General features: G+C 43.9%; 1 protein-coding gene across 1 annotated transcript in view; it reads left to right on the top strand.

Moving 5' to 3' along the window:
• Positions 1-4,019, top strand: part of ADRB2 (adrenoceptor beta 2) — a 60,640-nt gene extending 56,621 nt beyond the window's left edge. The window contains exon 2 of the mRNA XM_066615107.1: positions 882-4,019. Coding sequence (XP_066471204.1) covers positions 882-916 — 35 coding nt within the window. The 3' untranslated portion in view covers positions 917-4,019. The remainder of the gene's footprint in view (positions 1-881) is intronic.
• The last annotated feature ends 17,120 nt before the right edge of the window (positions 4,020-21,139 follow it).

The raw sequence follows: 21,139 nt of genomic DNA, 5'->3' as shown, positions 1-21,139 counted from the left end.
CATTGCTCCAGCATTTTATTTTATTTTTCACATTTTTATACCGCCCTTCCTCCAAGAAGCTCAGGGTGATGTACATAGTTCCTCTTGTCCTCACCACAACCCTGTGAAAGTTGTGAGACTGAGAGTCACCCAGGAAGTTTCATGGGATTTGGACCTGGATGTTCCAGGCCTAAGGCCAACTCTCTAACCATTACACATCCTGGTTTTTGAAATGGTACCTGCTCTCAACAGCTTTGTGCTGTCGTTCATCTACCTTTACTCCTCAAATACCTTGCACCAGTTCTTCAGCTGCTTCTTCCTTATTTATTATGGCATATGCAATTATTTGTCTTTTTAGAGCTCACCTTATTTCTTTTGCCTCAAGGTGATTTACAAAATTTAACAGAAATGCAATGATGGTAAACCATAAAAGCAGCAGTAAAAACCATAACATCACAGGACTATAAAACTAGCTAGTAAAACCAATTAGCCCATCAGGGAGCCAACGACAGTTGATTACACAAAACTGTTCATCCAGCTTTAACCCTAGGAGCCTGAACTGAGGCATAATGGAGAGCATGTAGGGTATTCTCCTTCAGTGGCTTTCTGGTAGGTGCAGCTATGCTCACCTAATGAGCTGAGGCTGTGGGGTGGAATTTGACCAAATAATTCCTACGTGTGCAGTCTTCCTAATATTGAATTTGGTTTCCTTTTGTAATTAGCATATATCTCAAACCCACTTGTATTGGAAAGGGAAATAGAAATAACTTGTGTCCATCAAAATCAGGGATTGAGATTTTGGTGTGAGCTTGACCTGATAACTATAACTCTGGGACATCACCTTTGGAGGGGGGAGGTTCTATGATATGTAAAGCTGACCATGTTTTCTGTCTATTCCACAGAGATTCCTGGATGTCCTGGAATGGTTGAAAGCTGAATGGTCAAAAGCACTCCTCCGCACCATTGGCAGCTCACAGAAGCTTGTGATGAGACAAGTCCAAAGTCAGCCGTCCTTCTGTCAGAATGGGGAACTACTGCTCTTTCCCCGCACTGTCCCTCCTGGAGGGGTAAAGGAAAGGACAGCTAGTAAGCCGAGACCCCAGACGGCAAAATCGGGGGAATCTGCAGCGAATGAAAACCATTTCGAGGACGCAGTTGTGAGAAACAATTAGTTCCTCAAAATGACAGTTTGAGATGAGGTGCAATGAGGAAAGGTTTCCTTGGAGCTGAACAATATGGTTTTCCAGAGGCCAAGGGAAGAGGTAACACAGTATTTCTCACCCGTGCTGTCTCCACAGAAAATCTCCTCAAGGAACTGAAAAACTTTGTGGATACATTTTTCCATGTTGTTTTCTTACTTGCGGAAGGGATCCCCGACTTGATGCTTCCTGGTGAAGCTAGTGGATCACTAGGACCATGACTGGATCTCTGTGCAGCCATGGTTCAAATGTAAAAAGAACTTTGGAAGAAATAAGCAGAAATGATCCATTAAAGCCAGATGGGTTTACATTGCTCTTTTTATGCTAATTCCTGTTGCTACAAGCCTTTCGCCCAATCTTTTTCCAAGCACATGCCCCCAAGAGTTACATGTCACTCTGAGAATGGAAGCAAATTGTTGCTCTGTGTAGAAATTAAGAAATTTACTCAGATTTACAAAACATTCTTATTCAGACCCTGTGCAGTTGACTTCAGTGATTTCATCTGAGGACTGAAAAAGCCCAAGCTTGAAAGGAACAGCTCTATTTTTCTGAAGTGTCTAAGCACCCAAACACCATTCATATACATTTCTTGAAGCCATCTTCACATCCATGAGCCCAGAACTATCCTCAGAAGCCTAACAGCCCAATCCTGAGCTGCCCGGGGCACCCAGCTTCGGCAGCACCGAGATCGGCTGCCTCCGGATCCTGCGTACCTCAGGCTACCACAGGCGGCACCTCAGGAGAAGGGAAGCAGCCCCGCAATGGGGCTACTCACTTTACGACCTACCAAAAGGTTGGCGGTAAAGTAAAGCCGTTTGTGTAGGGCGCTGAGCCCTGCACGAACTCACAGGATCCAGTGGAGCTGAGCTCCACCAGACCTGCCTCCTGCCACCCCGCTCCCTCCCCTGGCACACCTCCCACCTGCCCTCTCTCAGCCCTCCCCACGCCTCATCTCCGCCCCCTCCCCGCCCCCTCCCCTGCTTACCGTGCTGTGGCTTGGTGGTCCATGAGTCCGCCAAGCGGCGGAGGCTGGGCACCCGCCCCACACTAGCCTGGTACTGGGTTAGCACAGGCAGTAGCCCAGTGGTGAGGCTCGCAAACGTGTCTGACAGCACATTTGCAACAGTGCATGGTGTCATGAAGCCGCGGCGCCGAGCCCAGGTTGGGCTCTAAATCCTTCCGTTGAAATGGAGAGGTTTGAACAAGTTTTCAAATCACTCCAGTTGCTACTGTTCAATAATGCCCTATGTTACCAAGGCTGGTTTGGTTGATAGCTTCTAAACTGGCCCACCTACCCCACAGATCATGCATTTCCTGGTCCCCCTCCCAGCATGTTGTTCCCCTTCTCCTCACTGTATGGGGGGTTGTCTTGACGTGCCTCCCTTTGATAAGGAGAAGGATGGGAAACAGCATGTGCTCTTGGATGTCTCTCATTGCATGATAGGCAGGCTGATTTGGATGTATCATCTCAAATGGACCTGTCAGGGTGCACCTTGGCTATAAAAGATCTTTGTAGGAAGTAGAAAGAAACTGCATAGTGTGTCTGGTTTGACAGGAGAGTGCTGGGAAAGAGTTATATGAGGAATTTGGAATGGAAGTCAGGTGATAGAATTTTTAGAGTTTAGTTTATAACTAACAGTCCAGTCATTCTCCCTGCCCCTTGGCTGGGGGGGGGGGCAGTTGTGGAGATCTCCTCTGGGTAAGCCTCCACAGTGCTAATTTGGTAGTGCAGGTCCACATGGACCCACACCATTGGATTAAGTCTGGGAAGGGGTCTGAGATTTGGGGGTTACTACTGCCACCGAAACTGCCCCCTTCCTAGACCTGATCCACCCTTCCCATGCTTCTGTTGCCACCCTTTTCTGTCCTCCCCCACCCCTGTTACTGACATGCTCTACCCTCCCCCTCCCAGCATGTTGCCCCCCCATCCCCATTCTGTCTCCCCTGCCATCCTAACTGCCTTGGCAGGTCACTAGTGATCTGTTAACATGCATGGGAAGGCTCTGGCCTTTCCACCTGTCCTCCTTGGCGGAGCAACTTTTACAACTGCCATGAGGCTATCATGGCAGTCAGAACATGCATTCCGCTAGTGGCAAGGCCCAATAGGATTAGGCCATAAGTTTGATTGTTCATGTTTTCAGAACTCAAAGTATAAAATCATTTTCATATGTATCTTTTTTCAACCTTGAAGGCTACAGTTAAAGTGCAAGGGGCAAAAAATACAAGTTTGCAAGATACAAGACCTGATCATGAATTATTATTATTTCTATGTATGTAATCTACCATTCCTTCAACAAGGAGCTCACAATTGCCAAGAACCAAAAGGCCCCTTAACCTTCACTTGTGCCGCTAAAGGAGAAACCTACACTCCAAACTGCGAGAAATATATCAGTCAGCAGAGAAGCCGGCATTGCTTGCAGTTTTGAGTGACAAATGATTGTATTGCTGTTTGTTCTCATGGATTATGCAGGCATGAACCTCTAGATTCATCAGACTGCATTTAGCTACTGGAACCCTAAATTATATTATCAGGGATGGGGAAAGAAGGGATTCGGGACTCTGCAGAAAAAGTTTGCTGTGAAATTGAGACTGGGCTTCCACCTGTGCTGCTGTATCATTGCAACATGTATTTATTTATTTATTGTACGATGATGCAAAAAGTAATTGCAGATATTTTTTTTGCTTGCTTCCTATCCTTCCTTTCTAAGGGGAAGACAATGATGAAACTCACAGTGCAATGAGCCACCGGCTCCACCAAAATAAAATTGAAGCTATTGCATTACTGTGTCCAACATCAGTGCAATGAGCCACCGGCTCCACCAAAATAAAATTGAAACTATTGTGTTACCATGTCCAACATTTGTAGAGGAATGTTACCGCTTCTTACTGGGTAAGAAGAGGGATCCCAAAAAGGGATCAGAGGAGAATGTTTTCTATATATTTTATTCATTAGCATTCTTCCTGCTACATATTCTGTCTCCATGTGTTGCATGAAAAACAAATCTGATGTAATGCAGAGAAGTCCATTATATGCCCTCATTGTGTAGTGTGCAGATCTAGAACCTTTGTAGATATAAAGCAGTCCAACTTGACTATTGTTGCTATGCATATTTCTCCACCTGACAATCTCCACTATGGTTTGTAGTCATAACACTGTTAGGCAGGGATGTCAAACTTGTTTCTTACAGTGGGCCAAGTAGCGTTCCTGGTATCAACTGAGGGCTAGAAGTGACATCATTAAGGTGGTGATGACAAAAAATACACTTTTTTCTCACTTGGGAACTCATTTACTGCAAATGACAGAAGAGAAAACATGCAAACGTTGATCCTATTTTCAAGATACAGGAGATCCCAATTGTCATGTGGACCACACTTTCAGCTGTGCTGCTTCTGCCAAGGCATCACTATGCAGCTCACCAACTGAGAGCAGCTGATGGTGTTGCTGGGAGAGCCAATTATCATGTGGGCTGGATAAAGAGATTCTGTGGGCCATATCCAGCCTGTGAGCCTTATGTTTGACATCCTAGTAAGCCAACTGAGCATTAGCAGTATTGGCAAATATTGCAGTTAAACAGTTTTCATCAGCCACTGGTACTTCACCATCATCTATTAAGGCCAAATGGGACATGACACCAAAAAAGCCAGTGTGTGTGTATGCATGTGTGTGTCCTGACCACAGGCAGGAGACCATAGAGGATGCCAGAGGGTGGCAAACACAGGCAGGTGAGACTGGAGCTGCTGCTGCAGTACCTTGGCTAGCTCCAAGCAGACAACTTGCTCCAACAATAGCTCTTGTTTGACCTTCTGTAACCATGGAGAGTCTCCATGGTTACAGGATATCTGCATGTAGGCTGGCAAGCCCTCTCCCCATGCTGATGTGCTCCATGGCCCTGCCCCACTCTCTCCCTGTGAAGAGAATATCCATGTGATTCAGAACACTGGAGCTCACATGTTCTGAATCCTGTGGCTATTCCTCCCCAAAGAGAGCAGAGGGAGAAGGAGGAGCTATGGAGAGCTTCAGCACAAGGGGGGGGCAGTGCTTAAAGTTGTGATTCCATCTGAGTTGCAATTGTGGATACTATCCACTGTTACAATTATGCCTGTATTGGGCTAATGTCGCATGTAATTCCCAGGTTTTGACTACCCTTCCCAGCCCTACCACCTTCCTGAGGACTAGCATAAACAGAGGGGTCTCTGGCCTGGAACCTAGCACTCCTCTGCCTCTCTGTCAACTCCTGCCTTGGTCTGCAGTAACGAGCAGACACTGGGAAGTGCAAGGATCCCAGTGTGGAAAGAGTCAGTCCCTCAAAAAAATCAGGTTGTGGGGAAGGCGGGTTGCTGCTGAGGATCCTGATTCTGTGGACCTCCTTGCTGAGAGGCTGTGCTGGGACCTAGGCTAGTACCTCTGTACCTACTACTGCTGATCTTCCTTGCCAGGTTAGCTCCTCTGTGTCAGAGTCTTGGCTGACTCCTTAGGCCACGGTCATAGCAGTGTGAGATCAGCTGTGACATGGCACTGGGGGGAAGAAATTAACTCCTTTCCTTTTCCCTTCCCCATTGGCTACTGTACAGATATCTGTATAGGAACATACATATTTTATCCTACAAAGTCTGTAGACTAATTGAATGAAATTAAATTCACAATTAAAGTGAAAATAGCAGTGGGGGGAGGAGGATTTTAAAAGACCCCAATACTGCCATGCTCCTGATCTGAACTGAAAATTCTGGTATTAACCTTTCAGTTAAAAAAAAAAATGCAGAGATCTCCAGTGTCATGTCTGCTTTGGCCTTTAGAATCTATTTTATGGGGACAGTTTAACTGAAAAGAACAGAATCAGTGTCAGCCTTTTCACAGAACAAAGCTTGTAAAGATACTCTGCTTGGATCATGTTATGTCCAATTTTCAGAAAGTGATCTTGCTTTTCACTTAAGACTGATGGTGACTGATAACTTTGCTACATCTCTGACTTGTGGATCCATAACTTAAGCCTCAATCATCAATCTGTGTTCCAGCTTCCAGACAACTTCTTGGGATGCAACAGCAGAAGCTCAGATGGTAGTCACGGAAGAAGTTCTTCACTTGTGTCTGTGTGTGTTTAAGGAAACAGCCTGCTAGGTCAGGAAAGGAGATGAAATCATGTCAGAGGGTAGGGAGGCTTTAGTACTTTGACTCCATTATGGTTCTGATTCCTGTGCTGTTTTCTCATGTGCTAACCATTTTAGGAAGAAAAAAAAACTTCTATTCAAAGCCAAATGAAGATTTTTTTCATTAAAAATAGTGGGGTGTGTGTGTGCATGCAATCCAGATCAAAATATAATAGAGCAAAGTACTAAACACCCTTACCTTCCAACATTGTTTTGCCACTATTTGCCTCCCCTGTACACAATTTCCTTAAAAGAAACTAAAAAACAAAGGGTAGTACTGTAGTTTGACCCTTAAAAATCCTGCAAAAGATATTCTGTGAGCTTGAATTTACATCACAAAAGAAAGCAGGAAGTTGATCAGTTGATAGTTGCTGGGGATGAAATGACTTCCCTTTCTGCTGATTTTTTGGCAGTATTTACTAATCTAACAATCTTACAGTGGTCTATGATGTAACCAAGAACATCCAATGATCCATTAAAAAAGAAAAACAAACAAATTTTCTCTAAGTAACACAAAATGAAGACCATATTTCTGTGTCAGCCAAGATAATTTATTTGGGCTGAGACAAAGCAGTTAAAATGTACTTCATGTCAGCATTAAAAGTCCTTTTAGGAAGTATTAGTCCAATTCTGCTCAACAAGCTACTCAACAGCTTCAACAAGCTGCTTGTGTGAGAAAACAGTATCCTTTTTGTTCAGAGATTATTGGTTTGGGGTATCAGTTACTCTCTGCACATGGTCACACACCAGTGGGCCAAGATGCTGTTAGGTCAATTCCCATGCAAGAGTTTTGTAAGATGCCTAATAATCCCATTACCATTTCAAGCAATATTAATTCCTTGGGAGTGCTAGTGGAGATGGTCCTTAAACTGCCACCCAACGTACAAACGTTGAACTATGAGCTCAGTAAAGAAGCCACATGTGTAGCATGATTGTCATTTGCAAAACGCAATATGTGATTAAGGGCACAATCCTAACCCACTTTCCAGCATCGACATAAGGGCAATGCAGCTCAGAGGTAAGGGAACAAACATTCCTTTACTTTGAGGAGGCCTCTGTGAGTGCACCCCAACAGCAGGATGCAGCACATGTCCCATTGGCACTGCTATACCAGTGCTGGAAAGTTGGTTAGGATTTGGGCCTAAGACTTCCAGAAAGGGTCAAGCAAGGTTTCATATTCAGGGACAACACTCCAATATGTCCTCTATGCTGGTGGCCTCTAACACCATCATGAACTAATCATGAAATCATAGTCCTATGTATATCAAGCTGCAAACAGCAGAATGCTGCTACTTTAAATAAGAAATAGTATAGCAACACTGATGCGCTTCCAACATCCACTGCAACTCTGTTGCCATGTACCACAGTGGCATCATAGACTCATGTCATATACAGAAGGGGACAATCAATACACGGTGACAGCTGAACAAACCCATCCTGATCAACAACATTCTATTCAGGACAACACAAAATCTAGCCAGGTAACCACAAGCACATCACAGTTCACATCGTGTTGCAATGAATCTGAACATCTGAGATCAGCTACACATTCTAGGGCTTCAGAGAAGAGGGGTTTTAATTACTGTGTAACAGCATAGCCCAAATGCAACCTGTACCAAATACCTTCTGCTAGAGAAAGACACAGAGCCACATGAGAGGAAGGACACATTAGAATACATTACAGTACCTAGCAAATTGAGCAGTTCAATTGGAAAGAAGTGGGTACTGAGAAAATGTCACCTTCCCAAAAGTGACTGAGCTGTATGCGCACACAGACACCTGAGGGGGGACATGACTGAGATATACAAAATTATGCACGGGAAGGATAAAGTGGATAGAGAGATGCTCTTTACCCTCTCACATAACACCAGAACCAGGGGACAGTCACTAAAATTGAGTGTGGGAGGGCTAGGACAGACAAAAGAAAATATTTCTGTACTCAGCGTGTGGTCGGTCTGTGGAACTCCTTGCCGCAGGATGTGGTGCTGGCATCTGGCCTGGATGCCTTTAAAAGGGGATTGGACAAGTTTCTGGAGAAAAAATCCATTATGGGTTACAAGCCATGATGTGTATGCGCAACCTCCTGATTTTAGAAATGGGCTATGTGAGCACACCAATGCAAGGGAGGCCACCAGGAAGCAGGTCTCTTGTTATCTGGTGTGCTCCCTGGGGCATTTGGTGGGCCGCTGTGAGATACAGGAAGCTGGGCTAGATGGGCCTATGGCCTGATCCAGTGGGGCTGTTCTTACGTTCTTAACTCAGTAGGACTTCCATCTGAGTGGACATGCCTAGGATGGCACATGTTGCGACATGTTGCCAAGCTACCAACACAGGCTGCAATCCCACATATATGTACCTGGTGGGAATGAGCCCCATTGAATGTAATGGGCTACATTTGAAAATACATGCACAGGAGTGTGCTGTCAGTATTGCACCAAATCCGTGGGTTGCATGACAGCCTTTGCCCACAGACACAGTCACTGCAGCACAACCCATGTAGCATGCAGGCACAATTCCCAAAGATCTGCCCAGAAAGACAAGCCACACTATTCAGCCAAACTGCAACGTACCCTGTGCAACAGCCACTTGATTGTATGGCAGCCTGCCATACAATCACACCACCTGCAGCTAGCACTGCCAGCCCCACGACACAGTGAGGCTGCACATGGGATTCAGGTGGGGGACTCAGGAGAGGGAGGGGTACATCTTTAGTGCTGTCTTACCCTGAAAACCCACCCTGTCTCTAGCCAGGCCAAACCCAGACTACCCGAGCCAGGCCAAGCCATGCACCCATGGCAACCTACCAGCATGATGGTGCTCCCAGAGCCAAAGCATCTGGCGATACAGGGTGGGGCCTGTGACTCAGGTGCCCACGTGAGGCACAGAAGGCCCATGGCTGCCTCAATGGCCTTCCATTTGCCCTTTAGTTGGTCAATGGTTTAGCTGATAACACGGAGTCCCATGGCCTGGCCACCACCCTCCAGGCAGCAAGTTTAGAGGCAGTGGTGGAGCCTATGAGGATGTGCAATTGGGGGCTTAACCCCACTGCCCTGACTAGTGCCCCCACAGCCTCAGCAGCCCAGTGGTGGCATGGAGCTGCTGCCTCTGCCATTTTGCACAGGAACATCAAAGATCACATAGAGAGCCAGGATAGTGTAGTGATTCTGGTGCTGGACTTAGACCTGGAAGACTCGGATTCAAATCCTCATTCAGCCATGCAGCTTCCTGGGTGCCGTTGGATCAGTCACTCACTCTCAGCCTAACCTACCTCACAGGCTGGTTGTGAGGACACAAGGAGGGAAGGAACCATGTACAGCATGCTGAGTTCCTTGGAGGAAGAGTGGTATCAAGGAAAAAATAAATTTCACGAGATTTCAATGTCACCAGACACAGCTGTAACTCAGACACAGGGCTCATGTGTGAAAGATGCTAGCTTGATGTGATGAGACCTCCCAACATTGGGTTAAAGTCTGGTCCACATTGAAGCATGATTCCCCATTTTCTGCCTGGTTGCTTGATGAGCTCACAGCCAACTCATTCCGCTTCCACCTGCTGCTTGGCCAAGGCTCTCTGCTACCACCAGCTACCACCTAGCTATGTGGCCCTTTATAGTGAACCTCCCTGAGGTTTGATGAGGAAAGGGAGGTGGGGTCCTTTTCTCTCAAGGATGAGCCCATACATGTGCATTGCATTTCATTATTGTGTATACATTTTATTGCACTGCATCCATGGGAGAGCAGGCATCTGAAAGGAAAATGCACACTGGTGAGGTGGCCAAGCCTCTGTTCCCAACATGGTGGTCATACCATTTCAAGCTATCCAACATGTACCCACATCACAGGTGCCTGTGCGGTCTGGCAGCACCAAGTGGTTTGCTGTTTGCCCTGGGGTCTGCAAAGCCACAGGGGTGTGGATGGAAGAAGTAGGTGAGTGACCAGGCTGCTTGCTTCAGTCACACCAGGTTGTACGCTTCCTGGTGTCCTCACCTGTGGGGCAACAGCCTGCAGTGGGCAAGGCAGAGGAAGCAAGGCATTGACAATAGAAACAACAGTACCACCTGTCTCCTCCAGCTTGGGAGAGCAATCCTCAGAGCACAGGAGCCTCAGAGCACAGGTGCCTGTGCTGTGTGGAGCAGCACTGCTCCCAAAGTTGAATACCAATGAAGAGGTGGAATGGGAGGGGAATGAGGAAGGAAAGCCATAAACAGGGGAGGCTGGAGAGATGGACAAGTAATGGTCAGGGGGCAGTGGCCATTTATGGTGTCTTTGTGGAACCCCTGAAGAGGACTTCAGTCCCAGGGCTCCCAGTGGCTCACTTTATGAAACACTGACCTAGAGTAGTGGTTCCTAAACTGTGGGTTGGGACCCACTGGTGGGTCGCAACCTGGTTTTTGGTGGGTTGCCAAAGAATGATGGAAAGGTCAGATAACTAATTGCCTCAAGCCCTGGGGCTATCCAAAAATCAGATACTATAGCTGCTAATTACCCTTCAAAGAGCTAAGCTCCTGCAGTTTTCAAGCATGTGTAAATATAGGAAGCAATGGTGTAGCTAAGGGGGTAGCAGCTGCACCGGGCATCAAGCTGTAGGTGGGTGACAAGTTCAGCTTGACACTAGTGACCAAAATTGTGAAAATCTTGGTTTGTGTGAATAATACCATTATGTTATATATCATTGGAAAGGTACCTTAATGCAGAGTGCAATGAAACAAACTGCACTGGAGTATCTATATTCTATCAAAGGTTATGGCCAATTAACCAGAAAATGAAAACACAACTGCCTTTGTGGAACAAAAAGTGGATTTGCTTAACTCCAAACTGACCTATGAGACTGATTGTTCTGAGTGCCAATGAGATGTTTTTATGATATAGCATGGAACCAATAACTTTTTATTTATTTCCTTAATTAAATTTGATTTTATCATGCAAGGGGGCTACAACATCTTCTTTGAACCCGGGTAGCAGACAGATGCCTTAGCTATGCCACTGACTGGGGGGAGGTAGCAGAGCAAGTGGGTGGTGAGCTGCTGGGGGGAGGAGGTGGGTTCCTCCCAATTTTCACTTTTTAAAAAGCCCAGGTGTGATGTTACTTCCAGTTGTGATGTCACTTCCGGGGCAACATTTCGAACTTGGCACCAGGCTACACCACTGATAGGGAGATAAATGTTGGAGGGTCTTTTTCTGGTTGTTATTATTGCTTATAAATAAATATTCTTTCTAGATCTCATTTTTAAAAGGCTGGTAAACCTGGGTGGGTCCCAAAAGAGTGCAATTTTAAAAAGTGAGTCCTGGTGCTAAGTTTGGGAACCGCTGACCCAGAGGAAATGACAATAGGCGGGTTGCAGTAACTAGCAACTGTGAGAAAGTGGCATGGGAGAAAGTATTAACTCTCCTTGTGACATGATCCTGATCACCCACCCACCCCCAAATGTAGTAAAAAACAAAAACATTTAAGGTAACAACCTTCGAACCTGAGGCTATTGAGTTTAAAGGGTTAGTATGGAATGAGATGTTTTGCTTTCCAAAGCAGGAACTTCCAAATGTTCCCTGAAGCGGAATAATGTGAATTATTGCAGTTTAAATAATCTGGATAGGAGCATGTAAAATTACTTTATGCAGCTTTCATTAAGGAGCCTTGTTAAGCTGATGGAGCTGACAGCACTTGTGGGGCTGTTTTATTAATATATTTAATCTTCAGGAAAAGGAAAACAGCTCTTATTCATGCACGCAGCATGCAAAGAATCACTACTCTGTCTTCTTGCCTTTCCATTCTTTCAGTCAGAATCTCCTTGCTTTGTTCTTCCTCCTTGTATGTAACTGGGTTGTAATGGGGTCCTCCATGTGTGAAACTGGGTTTAAATACCCTTTTTCACAACCTCAAATCTCAACACGTACTCTGGTTTGTTCCTATCCTGCGAGCCTTATGAGATCAACATAAGATCATAAAGCCTTATGAAAGTTGGCAGCATGGGAATTAGATGGTCTCTATAACAATTCACATCACTTTGCTTCCATCAGTCTTAACAATCTGTGATAATAACGTTTAGGACGTGAGATGCTAATATTGAAATAAAAGCATCTGGCGTGGCTGGCACACTGTGTGGCTGGGTGCTACCTCTCCAGAGCCTATACTGATGTCTTCCCTAAAAAGAATATCATTCCTTGATTTACATAAGTGTCGGTTTGCACAACACTCAACAAGAACTGTCCATGTAACAGGTGAAAACCTTTTAAAACCTACAAGATACAGATGACCATTTTATCATATGGCAGAAAGGTGGGCAAGTTTCTCTTCTCCTTAAATGTGTCAACTGCTGCAACACAGACAACTGTAGAGGATTTTGAACTAGTCCCAGGGTTGCTATTGCCCCATTCCCCAGGTTCTGTTGCTATGGAGTGAAGACACTGACAGCACATTCTGATGCATGTCTACCCAGAAGTAACTCCACTCTCAAGTAAGTGTTTATAGGATTACAGTACTACACACTTTCCTGGGAGTAAGGCCCATTGAATTCAATGTGGCTTACTTCTGAGGAGACATGCATAGGATTGAGCTGTGAATTCACCTGACCCTCCACGCATTGCTACAGTATCCTATCAGTTCTTCTTGGTTGCTGTTTACGGAAGTAGATGGTTTATTTTTTTTAAAAAAAAGAATATATTGATGGAATTTGGAATTGGTTTCCACATGTTGGCAACCTTCAGTCTCGAAAGACTATGGTATCGTGCTCTGAAAGGTGGTTCTGGAACAGCGTCTAGTGTGGCTGAAAAGGCCAATTCGGGAGTAACAATCCCTTCCACACCGGGAGCAAGTGCAGTCTGTCCCTGGTCTGTCTCCCTGGCTATGGGCCTTCCTTCTTTGCCTCTTTGCCTCAGACTGTTGGCCAAGTGTCTCTTCAAACTGGGAAAGGCCATGCTGCACAGCCTGCCTCCACATAGTTTCCACATAGGAATCCACATAGTTTCCACATAGGAATGTAATATTTAGTTAAAATAATTTTACTGGTGTTTAAAAACACAAATTATCTGTTGTGTGCATGCATAAAATCTTAGTAATAATTTAAAAATGAGCCTCCTTCAAATTTTGCTTTAGGCATTAAAGTCAAGAATAATAACAACATATAAGCAGCTGCCCTGCTCTTACATTCAAAATGTACTGAATCAATTTGTATCCACCCATTAAATGCTTTTGCTCTTTTACAATAATGGTGTTGCCCTCATGTTGTTGGATCTTAATTAAAGTAGTCCTTCTTTATCTTAATAATTTTGTTTATAAAATAAAACATCCAACAGAGCTCATAAAATGCCCTTGCCACAGCAAGATGGATAGCAGCAATTTACAACACTGCCATTCTTTGTCACATTCTCCTTTTTTGCTAATTGATGGAACTAAAAAGTGTCCACTGTTTTCTTGTTCATTTGATTTTGTCTTCCATTGTGAAAAAACAAATAGCGATAAAGCTCTAACCTCTGCAGCATTCAGTAGCTGCAGAGAGGAATGATGATTAATAGGCAGTGGCAATAGGGCAGTGGCAAAAATAGGGTTTTGATGTGAAGGGAAGTCAGGAAAAGATGAACTGAGTGTAGTTAAGTGGCTAGTTTGTTGTGCTTAAACTCGGAAAGCTGGGTTCAAATCCCCACCCACCCCTGAAACTCTCTGAGTGACTTCAGACTGTCCCAGCCTACCAACTGACAGAGTTGTGAAGATAAACACAACACCTATGTGTGCCCCCTTCAGCCCCATGGAGGAAAGATGTGATGCAACGCAATGAATGCATATAACGGAAGAAAAACAAGAGAGTTGTTAAAAGTCCTTATGGAATTCATGAGATGGAAACTCCTGTGCTGTTGTTTCTCTGCCTCCTTAATGCAGAACTGTGGGCAATTCAGTTGACTAGAACTGGCCTTGACATCTCCTTTCCTGAAAAAGTATCTGTGTGCCTTGAATAGCTGCCTAATGGTGAGGAATTAAAGAGGTGCTGGTGTTCTGATCACATTTTTCCATGAAAAGAAAAGCTGTACCTGTTGAATATATCATTGTCTTGTAGTTGTTAAAGGCCGACACAGGAGACTGCCAGGGAAGGAGTCAGCAGCCATATCTACTCTCTTTTGGGCATGGCTTGTAACTTGGCCCTGCTCTGCCCTACTTGGCCAAAACACAGAACTTAAGCTAATGAAACTTTTTCTACCAGTTATCCCCATGCCAGGAACAGTTTTATTGATTACATTTCTGCATGTCGGGTTGGTGTGAAAGATACAGGAATCAGGGTCTAACAGTGAGGTAGTCATGTTTCCAGAAAACATCAAATTGTTTTGAATGGTTAATCCTAAACATGTTGTAAGGAATCCAAAAAGGAAATTATCTGATATGGTGGAATCCAGGGAGGGTTTCTTCAGAAGGGGGCAAACTACCTCCTGCTTCAATACCAGTGGTCTCATCCCCTCCCTTAGTGATTATTTCACCCACATCCACTCAGCCAGTCCTGCCCAGACAGATCTTATAAGCCATGCCAGGCAAGGGTCGAGTGGGCAAGCAGACAGTTTCATGCTCCAAAGAAGCCTGTTCACATCCTCAGGTGCTAGAAGCTGAAAAGAATTCCAAAATGTTGAATTGACAGGTGCCAAAGGGATATCATCAGATACTTCTAATCTGGAGTCCAAGTTGTACAGGATTTGATGGAATTTGCAAACTCATCACAGTGAGCCACAGTGTATTTCTTCCTATCTACTGGAGGGGCCAGATGGAGCAGAACACACACCACATGAAAAAGCTCAGCCGAGTGATTCTCTGTAGACATGATGTAGAGCTGTCTACGCAGCCATGGAATAGGCTCTAAAATGATCTCTAGCCTCACATACAGTCAGGCTCAGCACAAGTTTTCCTCCATCATCACTCTAGATAAGTTTCTCAAACTGTGGGTTGGGATCCACTAGGTGGATTGCAAGCTAATTCCAAGTGGGTCCCCATTCATTTATTTCAATCTATATTTTATTTTTTAATATATTACAGGATATGTGACTTCTTTTGGGGAAATGTTACAGATCTGCACTTTTACAGGCTATTATGTATATGCTTTTAACAACAATAGTCAATGGGGCTTATTCCTGGGTAAGCGTGGCTGGGATTGCAGCCTTTGGGATGTTCAGGAAAAAAATTTTAAACAGATGAGCAACTACAGCATCCTTTATTTCAAATAAATTTTTAAACTTATATTTATTGCAAACTTTTAATTTACTTGCTTAATTTGATTTGAATTTATAATATGGAGATGTTAAAATTTTCCTGCTTGATGATGTTACTTCTGGCCATGACATCACTTCCAGGTTAATGACATCACTTCAGGTGGGTCCTGACAGATTGTTATTTAAAAAGTGGCTCTGATGCAACCCAACATCTACAGAAGTCTGCATAGGTTTATAAGATGGATCTTAAAGGGAACCATGTTTATATGAAAAGATGCAGAGGAATTTTATACATTGCCATGCAGCTGGCCTTAGCACCCCCTCAAGAAGGAAAGTAAACCATTGAGAAGCATCTGGACATTGGTTTGGATGAAATGCTCACTATTAAAAAATGCAATCTGTTGATTAGCAATAAAGCCATTATGCATCTTTGAAGACAATGTGACTACTTCAAACTTTTTGTAACACTGATGGTATCCTTGTTTATAGTTCACATCAAAAAGACTTTGTAGGAACTCTGAGTAATTCTTCCTGTCCTATTTTAAACCAAGGCTTGAGAATTTTAACCTTGCAGCTGCTTATTGTGTTCAGAAGTCTGGGGTTTCTCATTCATTGTGTGTTTTCTATGTCCATGGCCATCTCCAATTTGAAAAACAGAAAAAAATGGAGGCATATACTGAATCAAAGTGACAATGAATTCTTCAGGATGCCATTCACACAATTGAGTTCACTGTCAGGAACCCTCAATTTCATTTCTTCTCTAGGTGAACATGAAAGAGAAGCATCTTTCAAAAAAACATTGGAGAGTGATGAAATAAAGTAGAAAATGCAGAGGTGAAGAGTGGAAAAATGTCTTTTTTGAGATACTTGTTCAAGGGCAGCAAATTGAGAGGGTTGAGGGTGAAGGAAAATCTCAGAAAACTGTTGGTGTCAACTGCAATAAGAATATTAATATTCTTTTTCCCCCCCATGTTTTTGTTCTTTTAATTCAGTGCATTTGTAAAGATTTGATGACATATTCTGTATCATTGTGTCCCATGGAAACCTTGTTGGCATCCTTCAGTCTTGGAAGACTATGGTATCGCGCTCTGAATAGAGTGTCCTCTCCAGAGTGCAAAGCCTGGAGTGAATAGAGTGTTCTGGAACAGAGTGTCCTCTCCAGAGCGCGAAGCCTGGGTAAAGTAGATATGGAGGATATACTGTTACCCATGCAGCAAATCCCCCCTCTCCACGTCGCTGAAATGGTCCAATGGAAAGGCAGAGGCCAATACGGTTGGTTCCAGTGGCGTCGCAGGAGTTGCCAAAACACGACTGTGTTCAGCCATGAACTGCCTCAGGGACTCCGGCTCCGGATTTTGCCTCGAGGTTGACTCCTGAAGCCTTTTCCATAACTGGATGTAGCCACAAGGCAGTGGAGGTTTGGGATCAGAGTTTTCCTTCTCTCAGATGAGCTGCTTTCCTGGCTGACGAGTCCCATCTACCTGGTGGCTGTTTAGTCGCCTCTTACGACAAATACAGCCAAACTAAGGGCCTATTCTTATCCCCCAGCCCCCAGGGGTTGTCCCATGGAAAATGGTAGTGATTATTGCTTTATTCTACTATTGACTGCTTTTTTACCTTTTATTCTAATTGAGTTTTGTTGTCAAGGTCTCCTTTGTAAGAAATCATATGAACCATTCCTTATGATCCCTGTACCATAAAACCTCTATATTACTATGACTGTTGCTGTCACTACCATCCATCCATGATTAAATTAGATATATGTGTGTATAGATATAGATATAGATATAGATGATAATAACAACAACAACAACAACAACAACAACAACAACAACAACAACAGGTATTTATATACCGCCTTTCTTGGTCTTTATTCAAGACTTTATTCAAGGCGGTTTACATAGGCAGGCTTTATTTAAATCCCTTATTAAATATGGATTTTTACAATTTGAAAGAAGGTTCTTTCTTTCAAGAAGCACTACATTCAGGTGTTTCATTCCGATCTGGCTTCACATTCTGGCCTCCATCCTCCCACGCTCAGAGCAGATGGAAATAGCTCGGCTTCAGCTTGTCAGCTGCTTCAAGGTCGCACGGTGCCGGTGGCCTCGAACTGGCGACCTTGTGGATGTTATCTTCAGGCAGACGGAGGCTCTACCCTCTAGACCAGACCTCCTGCCCATAGGTATGTGTGTGTGTATAGATGTATCGGTATAGATATAGGTATATATGAACCTTGTGCTGCCATTGTTTTGTAAGCTATCAAGGAATGTGTAGAAAATAAGTTTTCAGAACCTTGAATGTGGTTTTGCAGAGCTGTCACAACCTCTACCTGAACTGTGCACCAATTCATTTTTTGTGTCATGTCCTGTTCTCTCATTCAGTTGGTTTTGCCTGTAGTTGTAGTGCTTCAAGATGAAAGAAGGAAAAGCTGATATACCATCAACACCACATACAAAATATTCTGAATAGTCAAAGATAACAAAAAAAATATAAACACTACCTGAAGTACCCATTCTTTGAATGGATTAAATAAGTGATTACTTCCTACCCTTTCGAGGGTCTAATTGATGTTTCAAAGAACAGAGTAGCTACATGGCTAATGTTTCTTGGTACAGTACATTTGCACTTTTACCCTCCAGTGCTAATGTTACCAACAGTCCAATCCTAATGTAGCATGCTGTGCATTTGTGTCAACTTTAGAGTAAGAAGCACAGGCAGGAAAGTGGCACCATCCCACTGGTGCAAAATCCACCACACGGACACCATAGCACGGAGCTGCTCTGTGTGGTGCAAGTGTGGGGGGGAGGGGTGTAGTGAGGTGGGGGAGTTCAAAATGGGGGCAGATGGACTGCGAGGAGGCAATGTTGGTGGACACCTTCATCATATCCTAACCCCTGTCCCAGGCCTTGAAACCTTACACAGGGCTTCTTGGACTTGCACCAGCAATTTGGTGGTGCAGATCTGAGTAGCCCCAGGCTGGAATGCTAACACTGGGTAAGGGAACAAATGACCTCCAGCCTGCCCAATTTCAGTGCTGGATACATTGCGCACTGTATGGCCCTGCTGCATAGTACTGCATTAGGAGTGGGCTACAAGTTACTGAGGGACCAATCCTATCCAACTTTCCATCACTCCATGACTACCCCCTGCCTCAGGATCCTGCATATGCCCCCCAGCACAGCTTCATCAGCACTGGAAAGTTGGATGGGATTGGGCCCTTGGTTTACTAACCCTTGAACATGCTACAAAAAATTATCCATGAGGGAAGCATCAGTGTTTTAAGGACTGTCCCTGGAATCTATTGATAATCATTGCAAAGCATACACTGAACAGGAATTTTTAACGTTCCACTGGAAAGTTGGATGGGATTGGGCCCTTGGTTTACTAAATTCAAAAGTGTAGCCAAATGGAATTATTGGTATAATTGGAAAGGGATTCAACAGGGTAGTTCACTGCCTGATCTGTGTTGATCACCATATCAATGGAATGCTGCTTGGGCAGTTTTTCCACCTTCCATGTAAAACACAAGCCATCTCACAACATCAACATCATTTTTATTTCTGATCCATAAGCAACAACCATGCTAAATTTCAGCTATCTAGCTTTACAGGAAACAGGAGGTACACTGATGCATCAGGAGATACAGTGACTCAGAGCTTTTGCTTATATCTGTATATAAGCGATCAATGTATCTCCTATTTCCTGTTAAACTATTATATAATAGTTTATCCATTCCTAACAGTTAAAGCAGGAGTGTCAAACATAAGGCCTGGTCTGTAAAAAAAAAGGTCTGTAAAAAAAAATGTCTGTAAAAAAAAAAAAGCGGAAGCTTTTTATCTGGCCCTCAGGCTTTCAGCTGCTGAGCACTGCTGAGGTATTACTGCTGAAAGTGCAGCCCACATGAAAATTGGACTCTCCCATATTTTGAAATATGATCAAAATTTGCATATTTTTTCTTCTCTCTTTTGCAGCTAATGAGTTCCTAAATGAGAAAAAGTGCTTATTTTTGTTATGACCTGTTTATTATTAACAGTATTTATATACCGCTTTTCAACTAAAAGTTCACAAAGCGGTTTACAGAGAAAAATCAAATAACTAAATGGCTCCCTGTCCCAAAAGGGCTCACAATCTAAAAAGATGCAAAGGAATACCAGCAGACAGCCACTAGAACAGACAGTGCTGGGGTGAGGTGGGCCAGTTACTCTCCCCCTGCTAAAAAAAGGAGCACCCACTTGAAAAAGTGCCTCTTAATGACATCACTTCCTGCCTAATGACATCACTACCGGCCCTCAGCAGGCATGATGAATGCTATTCAGCCATCTGTATGAAACGAGTTTGACACCCCCTGAGTTAAACAGTCCAAATCTGCCAATTGATACAAAGTATTAATTTCTCCCTTCTCTTAAAAATCTGTGGCTCAGTTGCGTGCAAATTTAAACCGCCTCAATAATAAATTTGCTTACTTTGATCAGAATTTGGCCCATAACCACATGGTTTCCTCATTTCCATTCAAGAAGCCACATGTTCCTCCAAGCTATATATAATTCAAATATCCACATATCATGCACTCAGATGACCTCTTAAAAAGAAAAAGAAGTGGGTTGTTTCCTTAGGAGAGCCATTGACAAGACCAGATGCTTCTACTGATCTGATCTGCTCACCTTCAGATCCCATTTCAAAACTGAGGGACCACAAATTTGATCAATTTGGTCAAACACCTCTGAGAGATGGCTGATCTACAGATTTCTGGAATACTGACTGGAAGAAGAGCCTGAGAATCCTGTTACAATTCCTATTCAACCCCTACTAAGGCCTGCAATTCTCAGGACTCCCTGAGGAGTTGGAATGACTGTTAAATCAATTTAAGTCTCTACTCGCTTTAAGTTAGGAGAAAATTAGGAGGAACAGTCTTAACAGAAAGAGACAGTCATTCTCCAATTCGGAGCCTCAGCACTTTTAAAAAAAGCTTTTTCTCTAGAGCCTCACCACTTTTTAAAAAAACGGGAGGGGGGAACAGGACAGGACATCAACCTAGAAATTATAATGAGGAACTCAACATTACCTTGAATCTTATCATGAAAGTAAGTGACAATGCCCATTATTGATTGTCTGATGCTATTTTTATATACATACAAGGTTAACTTAAACACACCAACCCTATCCCAGACTGATTCAACTCCATCAGCATTACATTCTCTGGCTCGTGGCTCTTCTTTCTTCTTCTAGTGGGAGGCAACAACCATTCCAGTATTAGAAAACTCAACAGATAACCAGATCCCACCAGCTCACTTTTATTCATTCCAGGGTCTCCATCACTCCATTTAACTTACAGCACCATCACCTTTGACACATGTTTCTGAGCTTGTAATGCAGGCTGCCAAGAGTTAACATAAAAACAGACCACGATGACTCACAAAATGTGCTCTACCCTCTGTTTCTGAATTGCCCTCAGCACTCTGCTGCTGATGTAGAATATTTCCATAAACATGGAAGGTTATTATTTCCAGGACAGCATTGCCCGCCTGTGACTGGCTCACAGCCCAGTCCCGGGCTGCCCGGCACACAGGGCTGCAGCGGCACCGAAACTGGCTGCCACCACCGCTTCCTCAGGAGAAGGGGACTTTTGTAGCCCCAAGA

The sequence above is a fragment of the Tiliqua scincoides genome, chromosome 2 (assembly GCF_035046505.1).
Source record: "Tiliqua scincoides isolate rTilSci1 chromosome 2, rTilSci1.hap2, whole genome shotgun sequence".
NCBI lineage: Eukaryota > Metazoa > Chordata > Lepidosauria > Squamata > Scincidae > Tiliqua > Tiliqua scincoides.
This window is presented reverse-complemented; position numbering and strand designations above follow the sequence as displayed.